General features: G+C 40.4%; 1 protein-coding gene across 1 annotated transcript in view; it reads left to right on the top strand.

Annotated features, from left to right (window-relative positions):
• The first annotated feature begins 597 nt into the window (after window positions 1-597).
• Window positions 598-14,671, top strand: part of LOC309551828 (formin-2-like) — a 138,048-nt gene continuing 123,974 nt past the window's right edge. Inside the window, 2 exon segments of the mRNA XM_082252525.1 lie at window positions 598-616; window positions 619-1,995. Coding sequence (XP_082108651.1) covers window positions 613-616; window positions 619-1,995 — 1,381 coding nt within the window. The 5' untranslated portion in view covers window positions 598-612.

The following is a 14,671-nucleotide window of genomic DNA, read 5'->3' on the forward strand; positions in this document are numbered from 1 at the left end:
TTATCATCCCTTTAGCAATCAGAAAAAGACAAAAAAAATAATTATTTTATCTGTTTGGACCATTCCGGACTATCTATTAAAAGGAACAAGTACACATTCGCTGTTATTGAATTCAAATACAGGCTGCAATATCTGTACACTTGCAGACATCTGAGATGACTCAGCATCTATTGAAAAAATACTAGTTCAAAATGATTATCTAGATTTTTTTCTCATGTTATTGTATTTTTAACCCTCTGCCAAGTGTTCTAGCTTGATCATGCATTTTGATTCATTTATTTATTGCGAGTAACTATAAATCTTGATTGTAACCTTTTTTTTCTACACAATTCATTCATTAAAATAAAGTGAATGCTCTGAGATTGAGGCTGCTGTAATGATGTACACAGATGAGGACCACGCAGCAATTTCATCAGGATCAGCTTCAGCTTGAAGCTGTCAGCAATGTGCAGCTGAGCACTGAGCATGTCTCTGAGGAGCAGCCTGCAAGCTGCTCATTATGCACAAAGGCAGCAGACGGAAGAGAAACACAACAGACTAAAGCATCTCTTCCTGTAGAGCAGAATGAAGAGATTTCTCTTTCTATAAGCTCTTTCATTATATGCTAGGGAAATGACTGACTGGCTAGAGAAAACGTATTTCTGAACAAGATGGGGAATCAGGATGGGAAGCTAAAGAAATCCTCTGGCGATGGGCAGGAGAGAATAGACCCTAGGCCTGATGATGGAGAGAATGCAAAAAAAGGAGGCAGAAGGACCCTAGGAAAACGCAGCGACCACCATGGTAAGAAAAGAAGCAAGTCTGAGTCAAGATCATCTGTATTTTCCAATCTGAGGATAAGAAAGACACTATCCAAGTCCAGAGATGGCACCTGCGATTCAAAAGAGGATGTCCTGGGGGGGCCAAATATGCATACGGAAGAGATGGACAGTACCCTTTCTATTGCTACGAAAACTCCAGAAATTAGCATTTCAGCAGATGAAGGAGGCCTCTCTGATACAGATGCTGATAATTTTGTCTGCAAGTCCTTGACAGCAACCGCTGCAAATGAGACGCAGGAGGGACAAAAGACCAGTTCGGGATCTGACACGGATATATACAGCTTCCATTCAGCCACAGAACAAGATGATTTGCTTTCAGATATTCAGCAGGCAATTAAGATGCAGTTCTCTCAGGAAGGGTGCAGTGAAGCTGGCGAATTGTCGAAAATGTTTCAAGGACAACTCACAAGCTCTCACACTTTATTTTGGGATGTCAGTGAACAGTTCCCATCTAATAAAGAAAAACTGCCTGGCAGCCCTCAAGAAGAAAAGAAAAAAACTATAGTCTCTAACGGTATTAGTGGAGGAACACCTGAAATTGTGAGTACCCACATTGCTTTGGAAAAACAATTTCCAAATTCTGCAGATGATAGGCAGATAGTACTAAAGGAAATTGATGAGGTCTCTTCCATACCCGATACAGTTTCCCCAGCTGAGATTACCAGAACATGTGACAACACAGATGGAGCTATAGTGGCTCAACATTACATAGAAAATAAAATAGATGATGCAACTGATATGACTGAGGAGAGATCTGATTTATCTAAAGAAAATTCTGCTGAAATACTTTCTAGCACTGCAGATGTCCCTCAGGAAAGTTCCTTAGCTAGTGAAAACAGTACGGAAGTCAAAACCTATCCTGCAGCTAAAACAAGCAGGTCTCCAAGTTCATGTTTTAATACTTTAGGCCCACCGCTATATGGTTACCAGTATCAACAATTGCAGCACTTCAAAAAAGGAGAAGGTAAAGAAGGCGATAACTTGTCCAGCAGTTTATCAGGGATCAACAGCAAGTCTGCAGACTGGACAACTGAACTAATTAAGGTGCAAAATAAAAACCTGACCAACAGAAGTTCTCCAGATATTTTATTGTATGGATCAAAAGATGGTGCTGTCTCCAAGAATACTGCAAATGTCCCTCTGTCTTCTTTAAGCTTTCCCAATATACTTTCAGGTGAGAAAATATTGAATATTCTTTCATTGTAAAATAATCATTGTTTTAGTTATTTCTATCAGTTTTCATAACTGCTTGATATTTACATTTGTTTATCCTACCGCCATTGTATAGGTATGGTTACATGGGAATCTGTAAATATAAAACTGGCTATTAATTAAAGTGGTATTAAAACCAACAATGTAATAATATTTTGCAGCTTATCTATTGTTAGATGTGGTAACTGTATTCATTTTCTTTTTTAAGGCTTTTTTCCTCTGTTTTTACCTGGTGTTCTGGCCATTAACATACCTCCTGTATTAGAGCCCCTCCCCCTTCTCTGGATGAATGAGATCAGGAGACACAGTTGGACAGTCTGGGAGAAGGGGAGTGTTGAATGTACTAGCAAATTTAAATTTCCTTTTGGGATAAAGGTTTTTTCATTAATAAATAAAAGCTGATCATTGTAAGCACCCTTATCAATGTTAAATGGTTTGTCTCATCCCTGTAATTGAGACAATCTGCAAGAGAGCAACAGACTTACTGGCCAGATCACCAAATTAAAATAAAAGAAAGAAAGCCTATAAAAGAAATTGAATGCAGCCATCTCATAGTTACATAGTAGGTGAGGTTGAATAAAGACAATAGTCCATCCAGTTCAACCTGTGTAGGTGTGCGTGGCTGTAATCATCTCACATAGCCCTGAATGTTCTGATCCTTGAGATGTAAGTCTAAGAGTCTTTTGAAAGCCACCATACTTCCCGCAGAAACCACCTCTTGTGGTAGAGAATTCCACAATCTTGTAGCCCTAACAGTAAGGAACCCCCCTCGTTGCCTGAGGTTAAAACGCTTCTCCTCTAATCGCATTGTATGTCCTCGAGTCCTCATGCAATCCCTTCGAATGAACAGCTTTTTTTCTAAGCTGAGATCCCCATTAAGATATTTATAAATTGCTATCATGTCCCCCCTCAGACGTCTCTTCTCCAGGGAGAATAAATCGAGCGATTGCAGACGCTCTTCATAGTTAAGGTCCTCCAACCCCCTAATCAGTTTAGTTGCCTTTCTCTGGACTCTCTCCAGCTCCAACACATCCCTCCTGAGGACTGGCGACCAGAACTGGACAGAATACTCCAGATGAGGTCGGACCAGAGTTTTATAAAGTGGAAGGATTATAGTCTTATCTCTGGAATACATCCCTTTTTCTTCTCATCTAAGAATTGGTAAGCCGCAATATAATAAATGTTTGCTTTTAGGTTTAATTCCACTTTGTGTTGAATTATTTAAAAAAAATATTTATGCTAAAAGTAATTTTCTATTAGTTCCTGTCTTCTATCATTAGTATTAGATAGTCAATACATTACTACACTTTGTTTTGACCCAAGGAAGACCAAATGCATATGATAATTAAAGCATATCTAAACCCAAGAAAAACAATTGGAAGTATTGCAGCTTACCGGTCCTTAGATGTGGTGGTTGCATTTGTTTTTTTTTTTTAAACTTTTGTTTCCTTTATTTTAACTGGTTAATTCTGCCATGTATTTACTTCCTGTCCTAGGGTGACCACTGTACTGAGCAGAATTGTCACTGTAGAACAGGAACTGTGTTAGGACTACATAGTACAGTGTTATAGTGGCCATACACAGTGTGATAACATTGAACAATCAATGCCAAATTGACATAATGATTGAATTGAACATCGAGCATGGCAAAAATGGAATGAGCTGGTGTGTGATGAGTGACAAATAATGTTGGTTTTGATCGACCCACGTTGATCAGTTGTGCCAGAAAAAATAGACTGTACAGGGTCGATCAGTGATGGAAGTAAACAGAAGTTGTTTCCCTCACGATGTTAGCGTGTGAAAAGAAGAAAGTAGTTAACCGTCTTTTGTTAGAGGGACATCAGTCCCCTTAGTGCCCACCAGTGTTGCTAATCAGTGCCCTCCAATGCTACTAATCGGTGCCCACCAGTGCCATCTATCAGTGCCCATCACCACTGCTAATCAGTCTCACCACTGCCACCTATCAGTGCCCATCAGTGCTGCCAATCAGTGCCTCATCATTAGTGTCACTGATCAGTAATGCCTATCAGTGCCACCTATCAGTGCCCATCAGTGTCACCTATCAGTGCCACCTCTCTGTGTAACCTATTAGTGCCCATTAGTGCCACCTATCATAGTCCATCAGTGCCCCCCTATTAGTGCCCATCAGTGCTGCCTCATCAGAGCCCACCAGTACCGCCTCACCAGTGCCCATCAGTGCCTCCTATCAGTACATATCAGTGCCATCTATCAGTGCCCATCAGGGGTGCCTCATCAGTGTCCATCAGTGCAGCCTATCAGTGCCCATTAGTGCCCATCAGTGAAGGAGAAAAATTACCTGTTTGCAAAATGTTATATCAAAATATGAAAAAAGCTTTGTGTTTTTCAAAACTTTCGGTCTTTTTTTGCTTAGTAAATAAATAAAACCCCAAATGGTGATTGGATACCACCAAAAGAAGCTCTATTTGTGTGGGAAAAAAAAATGATAAAAATTTCATATGGGTACAGTGTTGCATGACGCATGGAGTTCAATGGGGCTTTTTTTTTTGGCATCACCTGATTAAAGCCAGAGGCTCTAATAGGGCGATGCAAAGGGTGGATCTGGGGCGCAGAGCAGTGCGTCCCGAGCCCACCCATTGTGTGACAATAGCGAATGAAAATTTGCTATTGTCACACGGATCCTCCTCCTGGCCAATCAGGGAGCGCATCCGATACGCGCTTCCTGATTGGCCGCAAGGCAAACCCCATGCCATTGGCCGAGGAGTAGGCGGGAGCGGGAGGACTCGAGGAGACACGCCGCCGGGGGATTGAAGAGAAGCCGGCCGCCGGGACACTGAGGAGAAGGCGCTGCTGCGACAGTGCTCCAGGTAAGTGCACTGGTCTGGGGGGGCACACTGCATTGAAGGGGGCACGCACGCACGATGGTCTCTGCATGTATGCTGGTCACTGCATTGAAAGGGGGCATGTATGCTGGTCACTACATTGAAAGGGGGCATGTACGCTGGTCACTACATTGAAAGGGGGCATGTATGCTGGTCACTACATTGAAAGGGGGCATGTACGCTGGTCACTACATTGAAAGGGGGCATGTACGCTGGCCACTGCATTGAAAGGGGGCATGTATGCTGGTCACTACATTGAAAAGGGGCATGTATACTGGTCACTGCATTGAAAGGGACATGTACGCTGGTCACTACATTGAAAGGGGGCATGTACGCAGGTCACTACATTGAAAGGGGGCATGTATGCTGGTCACTGTATTGAACGGGGCATGTACGCTGGTCACTACATTGAAATGGGGCATGTATGCTGGTCACTGCATTGAAGGGGGCATGTACGCTGGTCACTACATTGAAAGGGGCATGTACGCTGGCCACTGCATTGAAAGGGGGCATGTACGCTGGTCACTGCATTGAAAGGAGGCATGTACACTGGTCACTACATTGAAAGGGGGCATGTACGCTGGTCACTGCATTGAAAGGGGGCATGTACGCTGGTCACTGCATTGAAAGGGGGCATGTATGCTGGTCACTGCATTGAAAGGGGGCATATAAGCTGGTCACTGCATTGAAAGGGGCATGTACGCTGGTCACTGCATTGAAAGGGGGCATGTATGCCGGTCACTACATTGAAAGGGGGCATGTACGCTGGTCACTAAATTGAAAGGGGGCATGTACGCTGGTCACTACATTGAAAGGGGGCATGTACGCTGGTCACTACATTGAAAGGGGGCATGTACGCTGGTCACTGCATTGAAAGGGGCATGTACGCTGGTCACCGCATTGAAAGGGGGCATGTACGCTGGTCACTGCAATAAAGGGGGCAAGCTGGTCACTGTTTTGAAGGGGGCACGCTGGTCACTGTTTTGAAGGGGGCACACTGGTTACTGTGCATTGTAAGGGGGCATGCTGGTCACTGTGCATTGAAAGGGGGGTCACTGTGCATTGAAAGGGGGCACGCTGGTGTCTCTGCATTGAAAGGGAGCACACTGGTCTCTCTGCATTGAAAGGGGGCACACTATACCTTAATTACCACACTTTTGCAACCTCAAAGTCACACAATTGTTTACGGCGTTTTTTGCTGCAAAGCAATGCCTATTATATTTTTTTGTTTGCGCCCCTTCAAAAATTGTGAGCACCAGCCGCCACTGGTCGAGTGGCAGAAAGCACAGGAAGATATCAGCTCACAAGATTTAGGCTGGATTTTATTTTTATTTTTTATTTTTTGCATTTGTTAAACAGATGTGATAAACCATTTTTAGTTGTATATTTAAAAGACCAAAAGGGAGCAAGTAATATAAAATGATTGTTATAGCTTACTCACACTTGAAGCTATTTATACTTGTGTGTGTGTACATCTTTTTACCTTATACACAGACCACTGTGACTTGCTCTTGTCGAGCCTTGGCATCAGGCTTTCCTCGCTGAATTTAAACCTTGTTACTTAAATAGACATTTGTGCTAACCTATTCAGTGATGTTGGCATGATGACGCATCCTTTGACAGGCCTGAAAATTTGCACTGCCCTCAAAGAAGAAAAAGGCAGTGAAAAGTAAATATACACAGAGAATGTGAAGGGGGAGATTGCTGCAACATACTGTGGACCACTATAATACATCTTTCAGTCTTACAGTAGGTCAGGTAGCTTTACATATGACAAGGTAACTCTACAGTTGTGCTGTACCCTTATATTTTGGTCCTAGATGGATTTTGGTAGATTTGGCTTGAGGTTGTAAGTTTGAATATTATGTAAAAGATTTATGTGTTGCGGATTTATTTGCAATTCAAGATTTTTCACAGAAAAAAAAACAGAAAAAGCTCCTTATCTGACTACAACTGCACACATATATCTTCAAAATACAAAAAAAAAAAAAGAAGGACTACTGTACACTACCTACAAAATGTACTTTTATTATCCATACAGCTGTATAATCAAATAAATATAACAAATAGGAAACAATAAATCACACCACCAACATGGGCACCCATTGATTGTCCAGTATGTGCACATACTCAAATGTTTCCCACCAGAAAGATATCTCTTTGTAAATAAGTACTCTGCTGTCAGAAAGGATGAGCTAATTGTATAATCTGTTGCAAAAATGTGCCAAAGAGGATATTCCACAAAAGGAGGACATTTTTGTCTGTGTCTGTGAAATAAACCAACACTAATGAGCAGTATCGAAAAATGTTATGTGGACCATACACGGTGCTATTAATCAATCAGTCTAAACTAATCTAAACTTGAGCTAAAAACTGATTGCACAACGAACATAATTTGATTGATGTTACATACACGTGTACCCCAAGTGTCCATTGATCATATCAATGATGCAGAGGGCACGTGGGGTGTGAGGGGAGGAGGAGGGGGATAATCACTCAGAATTCTCTTGAGATTGTTACTCATGCCACTACTGACCACATTATGGAGATCTGTACTTTTTGCGAGGTCCTCACTTCCATGACCTGTGTTCATGGCAATACTCCCACAACTCCCGGTGTAGACGTCCCCGGACAACTTTCTGTTCATAACATTACGTATTGTTCCTAGAGCTGTTTTTTACATATATTACATCTTCTCCTGAGGAAGTGAAATACAATCCACCAAACGCATCAAGCATTGAGGATGCGATCTACATATTACAAACATGTGTCTGATTTTACATATGAATTTTTGCCAATTTTGTACCAACAATGTATTGTTTTATTGACATCCATATACAAACAGCTCTTAATCCAATATCAGTATGCTAAAATGTGTTATGATACAACTTAATCATTAATGAACACTTCCACCACCACATGTATGGATTACTGTAATCATGCACTTTTTATAATCTATTGATGAAGCCTCCTAATAAAATCCACTCTCAACATAATTTACATCCACTTTTGGCCACTTTTTTACTGTGTTATGGCTATATATAAACACAGGTAGCCACATATATATTGTGAAGGATTAGCTCGGTGGTAGGCGTGGATGACCCCTTTGGGGGTGCGTTTTCACAGAGAGATAGCCGAGCAGTGGTTGCAAACAACACTGATTTATTCATGCAATTTACTTCACACAATTGCAAGCCTCAAAACAGCCAAAATAAAATAAAACAAAATAAATCCTTGCCACTGTGGGCAGCTACCTTCTCACACACTGGAACCTATCTAATGAAGTCTGTCCCCAACCTACTGTTGGGCAGACTTGGCTGGTCATACAGCAGACTCTCAATAGTCCATGTTTTATCTCTCCACCACAGCACATGTTCATTTAAGCTGTCCCTTTGTTTCTTCACACTCCTCTCATTGAACACAGTTCATTTGTTTGTCTCTCCACATAGCAAGCAGTGCATTTATTTACCTTGAGAAGTCTTCACAACTGGTTACCCTCCTTAGCACACATCACTTCAGGGGGTCTTCTCCCATGCCCACACAGCTTATCGGGAGGCACTCATCTGACTGTCCTCCTTCTCCCAGCCCACACGGCGACAGGAGGCAGCAATCAATAGGACTTCCTTTGTTCAAATTATAGAGGCCTTCATTTCCTCATTCTGAACAGCTGAAATCTGTTCAACTTCTTGCTGGCTAGGTTTTCTGTAGCCAACACCCTATATTAATTAGTGAACTTTCTAAATCAGGTGGAAATGTATCTCCTGCCTGTGACTACATTCCCAGATTTACCTGACTTCCTGTCACAATATATATATATATAGAGCCAAATACAGGACCATTTTGGAAGAAAACGTGATGGAGTATGCAAAAGACCTGAGACTGGGATGGAGATTTGTCTTACAACAAGACAATGATCCAAAACATAAAGCAAAATCTACAATGGAATGGTTCACAAATAAACATATCCAGGTGTTAGAATGGCCAAGTCAAAGTCCAGACCTGAATCCAATCGAGAATCTGTGGAAAGAACTGAAAACTGTTGTTCACAAACACTCTCCATCCAACCTCACTGAGCTCGAGCTGTTTTGCAAGGAGGAATGGGCAAAAATGTCAGTCTCTCGATGTGCAAAACTAATAGAGACATACCCCAAGCGACTTATAGCTGTAATCTATAAGCAAAAGGTGGCGCTACAAAGTATTATGTAAAAGTGGATATTTCTGCGCTAATATAATTATAAAAAATTAGTATTGTAGGGTGAGCTGCTGCACAAAGGAATCACAGAAAAAACCCATAGTGGAAATTAAACGAAAATGTGCTGCGCTAGAAAATAGTGAATAATGAAATCACCAAAAAAAATACAAAAAATATATAATACAGAAAATATATATATCACTCTGTATGTGTGTCAGGATAAGGTAACCTGAAATTAATCAGTATTCCTTAAAAATGTGAATTTCACCAATGTATATCAATAATCACATAAATCATAAATCATCCAGTGTAAAATATAATAAAGTGAAAAATTAGGATAATAATTAAATTAAATCCCAATAAAGTCCATGCAAAAATTAGGAGAAAATCCAAGAAGGTGTGCCACAAGATCCCAAAGAGTGCATCCACGCAATTCCTTGTAAGAATATAATAGACACCAACGTGTAAATCACCCAGGGAAAATCAGATGGCTGCTTACCAGAACGGGTAGGTCTCTCAAGCTAATGAGTAGACCACAGAAAGCTTAAGTGTAATGCCAAGGATGGCCACAGGATGTCTCCTTTAAACTCTCAATGGCGATGTCCACATAGTGGGAAACAAATTACGACAGGGACATAGTGTAACTCCGTATACAAGGCATTTATTTAAAAGTAAAAAGCAGATAAAACCACTCACATTTGCGATGTGAATTCAAGGCATCTAAAGGTTACAGGTACGCTGGAAACGAACGAACATCTCCCTCGCTGTTAGTATCTAGGTAGCCGGCTTGTTGGGGGCGTGGTCTCGTCACGTCTGGGTCACCCGACCGGTTTCGCTATAGGTTAGCGTCATCAGGGGTGTGACCATCAGACGTGACTCCACGCCTATATACCCCATATTCATAAGGCGGGCGGGGCCGCGCATGTCTCCAGGATATCTGTAAGAGAGGGCGGAAGTGAGCACCCTGGATGGCTTCTTGTGTGGGCGGAAATACATCACATGAAGGAGGGCGGAAGTAAAAACACTCAGCATTACATGAGTGAGAGCAGAAATGATGTCAGTGATAATGAAAAAACTTTTCAGCGTCTCCAGGACTATTTTATCCACTGCAGTTTATTTATTACAATGGATAGATATCGACCAAGTTACCAATTGATATTCATATGTTTATGGGGTAACATAAATAATAATGTGACTAAATTAATAGTATATAAAAAATAGTGAAAAAATGTGTAGGAAATAAATTGTGCACAACGCCATCTAGTGGATAAAAATAATTATGCAAACTAGTGAATCTTATAAGAAAAATTAATTCTGAAAGAAAACAAAACGAGGTGCTTAGTCCCGATCTCATACAGATACAAATGGTATCAAAGATATAATTTGGAATTATAGCCTGGAGATGTTCGTTCCTTACATCAATCATATTATCAGTAATGTATTCCGTCATATCACCATATATTATTATCACATAAAATCAATAAAAGATTAATAAAAAAATTTTTTTTTTTTTTTTTTTTATTAAAAAAACAGATAAAAACAAAGAAAAATAAGAAAGTCATATTAGCTATTATTAATAAAACTGTTTACGTCCCATTCTACATTTAAGCCGAATGGCACGTAAGACTTGAGACAATAAATCCATCGTGTTTCGGCCCTTGAGATTTCTCTCTTGGCATTGGAGCCTCTCCAATGAGGAGTATACTTGTCAATTGCTGTGAAAAAGGTATGTTTAGGGTTCTTATGATGGCATAAGCTATAATGTTTGGACACGTTGTGTCCAGGGAAACCCTTTCTTATATTACCAACGTGTTCGCCAAGGCGAACCTGCAGGGCCCTGGTAGTACGGCCAACATACTGTTTCCCACATTTACATTGTAGCATGTATACAACATTTTTTGTGCTGCAGGTGATAAAGGAATTGATTGAGTATTCCCTTCCTGTCTGTGTGGAAAGAAACTTTTCAATCTTTCTTCCTTTAAAGCTATTTATAGCGCAGATGTTACATCTGCGGCACGGATAGTATCCTTTTAATTCAGCAAAGAATGTGGGTTTTCTTGGGATTTCTATTACATTCTGGGCTATTTGATGTCTCAAGGATGGGACACCTCTGTAGACTACCGCAGGTTGATCTGGTAAGGTTGGACCCAGAATGCGATCGTTTTTTAGCACAGGCCAATGTCTTTTAAGGATTTTTTTGATGAGGTAATGTTGGGTTGAAAAAGTGGTTAGAAATATGTCTTTGAATTTATTTTGTTCCAAGACATCACGCCTCTTGGGAACCAATAGGGTGTTTCTATCCATATTAATTACCTCACTAAGGGTGTTATCAAGGGATTGTTCATCATAACCTCTATCAATGAATTTATTTCTTAAATCTGAGGCCTGTCTTATGAAATCCCTGTGGTGTGTACAGTTACGTTTTAAGCGTAAAAATTGACTTTTAGGTACACCCGTAAGCCAAGCCTGGTGGTGACAGCTATCTTTGGGAATAAAACTATTTCTGTCCGTTTTTTTGAAGTGAGTCCTTGTAACCAAGGAGTTGTTAGATACTTCTAAATTAAGGTCTAGAAAGGTGATACTTGTAGAACTACTATTATGTTCAAGCTTAATGCCTCTATCGTTAAGATTAAGGCCCAACATAAAACTGTCTAAGGAGGCGGAGTCGCCATCCCATAGGAGGAGGACGTCGTCGATGTACCTCCTCCACAAAACAAGTTGAGGGGGACGGTTACCAAAAACGACGTCCTCCTCCCATTTTGCCATAAACAGATTTGCAAGGCTGGGCGCAAATTTCGCGCCCATGGCGACTCCGCGATCCTGCAAATAATATGTGTGGTTGAACCAAAAAAAATTGTGTGTCATGGCAAACTTGAGTAATTGGAGCACAAAATTTCTTTGCTCTATTGGTATTGTACCATCCATCTCTAGAAAGTATTTGGCTGCCTCTAAACCATGGTGATGGGATATGATCGTATAGAGCGAATTCACATCCGCTGTTGCCATTATGTATCCATCCCTCCAAGTCAGATCTTGCACCAGGTTTAGGACATGGGTGGTATCCTTTAAATAAGATGGCATCTTGGTAACCAGTGGCTGAAGAAATTCATCGATATATTTCCCGATACGGGAACATAGAGAATCTATGCCACTTATAATAGGGCGTCCTGGAGGTCTTAAAGGGTTTTTGTGTACTTTTGGTAAAAAGTAAATAACCGCTAGTCTTGGAGCTAAAGGGATGAGGAAAGTTTTTTCTTTCTTGTTAAGAATGCCTGTGTTATAGGCTCTATCAATAATGCCTTGGAGTTCTCTCTTATATTTGAATGTGGGATTGTTTTTTAGAATTTTGTATGTGTCCCTGTCATCTAGGATCTTTTTCATTTCTGAAATATAGTCTTCTTTGTCCATAACAACCACCCCCCCGCCTTTATCAGCGGGACGGATGACAATGTTTTTGTCGTTACATAGTTGTTGTAACCCTACTTGTAATGCGTCATTGGTTGGGGGTTTCTTAATACGTATTTTCTCAACATCTTTAATTACTAGGTCTCTGAAGACCTGGACCGAAGAGGAGGATCCTCCGGGGGGGTTGAAAAGTGAAGCGTTAGCTAGTGAAGTATGGATGTATCCATTATTGTTGTTGTTTAAGGTCGAACGGGTGGGATTTGTGATGAGGTATCTTTTGATATTCATTTTTCTTACATATTTTTGAACATCTATAAAGGTATTAAACTTGTTTAGAGTCTTCGGAGGTGCGAATTTTAGGCCTTTGTTGAGAACCAGTTTCTCTTCCTCCGAAAATACCTTTTTAGATAGATTAAAGATGCCTATATCCGTTATACCCGTCTTCTTTTTCGACCTGGTGCGCCTCCCCCCTCTGGTCCCTCTCTTTGTTCTGGATCTCTTTGGTAGGAATAATTTTCCCTGTGAAAATCCATAGGGTGTTGTTCTCTATTTTGATTGGAATTATATGTTTGAAAGGGAGGTCCTGAAGGTTGTAAAGGTCTCCTCGGTGAATAAAACGCTTCTGGGCGTGGTTCCCTATTACGGTACCAACCCTGATTAGGTGTATGTGTCGGATGTTGGGTAATGACCCTATTGACACTTGGAGTGTCAAAATCTTGATCCTCCAACGGCGCATACCGGTTATAGGTGGAAATGGATCCACCCCTTCTTGGTGTCATATTATGATAATTTTCATTACGTGGGGTGAAATTTGGGTTGGAGAAATTCCCATTCCTTCCTTGGGGGGGTCTTGGTGAATACCAGTTATTAGAAGGGTGTCTTGGACCTTGATTACCCCAATTAGGGGGTGGTGGTCTCTGATAATTATGTTGGTTATTCTGAATGGGTCTATAATTGTTCCCAAATTTATTTGGGCGTGGGGCCCCTCCTCCTCCTCTATTTCCCTGTTGGTTTTGTCCTCTTAGGGGGGTGTTATTCCCTCTAATATTAGGGGGTTGATGTAATGGGGCAGTATTAGCAGGTAATTCCATGGGTTCTTCTTGATTAGAATCCCCCGCCACAGTGTTTTGTGGCCTGTTACTCTGCCACTTAAACACTGTGTTGTTCTTGTAATCAATGATGTCTCTATTAAACTTACGTTTTTTCTTATTTTTTTGATCGTTACCCTCTTTCTCTAGGTGTTTTGAGAGGAGTTCTGATTTTTTCTTATATTCCTCACTGTCTTTTAGTTCTGTTAAGGAACTTTTTAGACTAACAATTTCAGTATCAATTTTAGTTAGTTTCAACTTTTTCCTAGATATCAAGAATTGAAGGAAATTAATCCCTGCTTCATTAAAATAAGTGAACCATTCATCAATATTCTCATCATTAGGCGGATTTACCTCCCACCTTAGGCTTCGTGGGACCATTTTGTCAGTGACATAGCGTTCTAAAAAAGCTATGTCCCAACTGACATGTATCTCTGTTGTCATGAGATTCTTGAGTCTCATGAACTGGCCTCCGAGGTCGTCCATAGTGTGTGGACTCCCATCAAAGACGCCATCTAAATCCAGAATTTGTTTACTACGGAATTCAAAAATATCCATGTTTAGTGAATAAAAGATTCCCTTTTTTCAAAAAACGTGAATTAACGAAGAGCTGCAGAAAAGATTCTATGCAAAAAAACAATGTAAAAGTGGATATTTCTGCGCTAATATAATTATAAAAAATTAGTATTGTAGGGTGAGCTGCTGCACAAAGGAATCACAGAAAAAACCCATAGTGGAAATTAAACGAAAATGTGCTGCGCTAGAAAATAGTGAATAATGAAATCACCAAAAAAAATACAAAAAATATATAATACAGAAAATATATATATCACTCTGTATGTGTGTCAGGATAAGGTAACCTGAAATTAATCAGTATTCCTTAAAAATGTGAATTTCACCAATGTATATCAATAATCACATAAATCATAAATCATCCAGTGTAAAATATAATAAAGTGAAAAATTAGGATAATAATTAAATTAAATCCCAATAAAGTCCATGCAAAAATTAGGAGAAAATCCAAGAAGGTGTGCCACAAGATCCCAAAGAGTGCATCCACGCAATTCCTTGTAAGAATATAATAGACACCAA

The sequence above is a fragment of the Pelophylax lessonae genome, assembly GCF_965119305.1.
Source record: "Pelophylax lessonae genome assembly, chromosome: 3".
Lineage (NCBI taxonomy): Eukaryota > Metazoa > Chordata > Amphibia > Anura > Ranidae > Pelophylax > Pelophylax lessonae.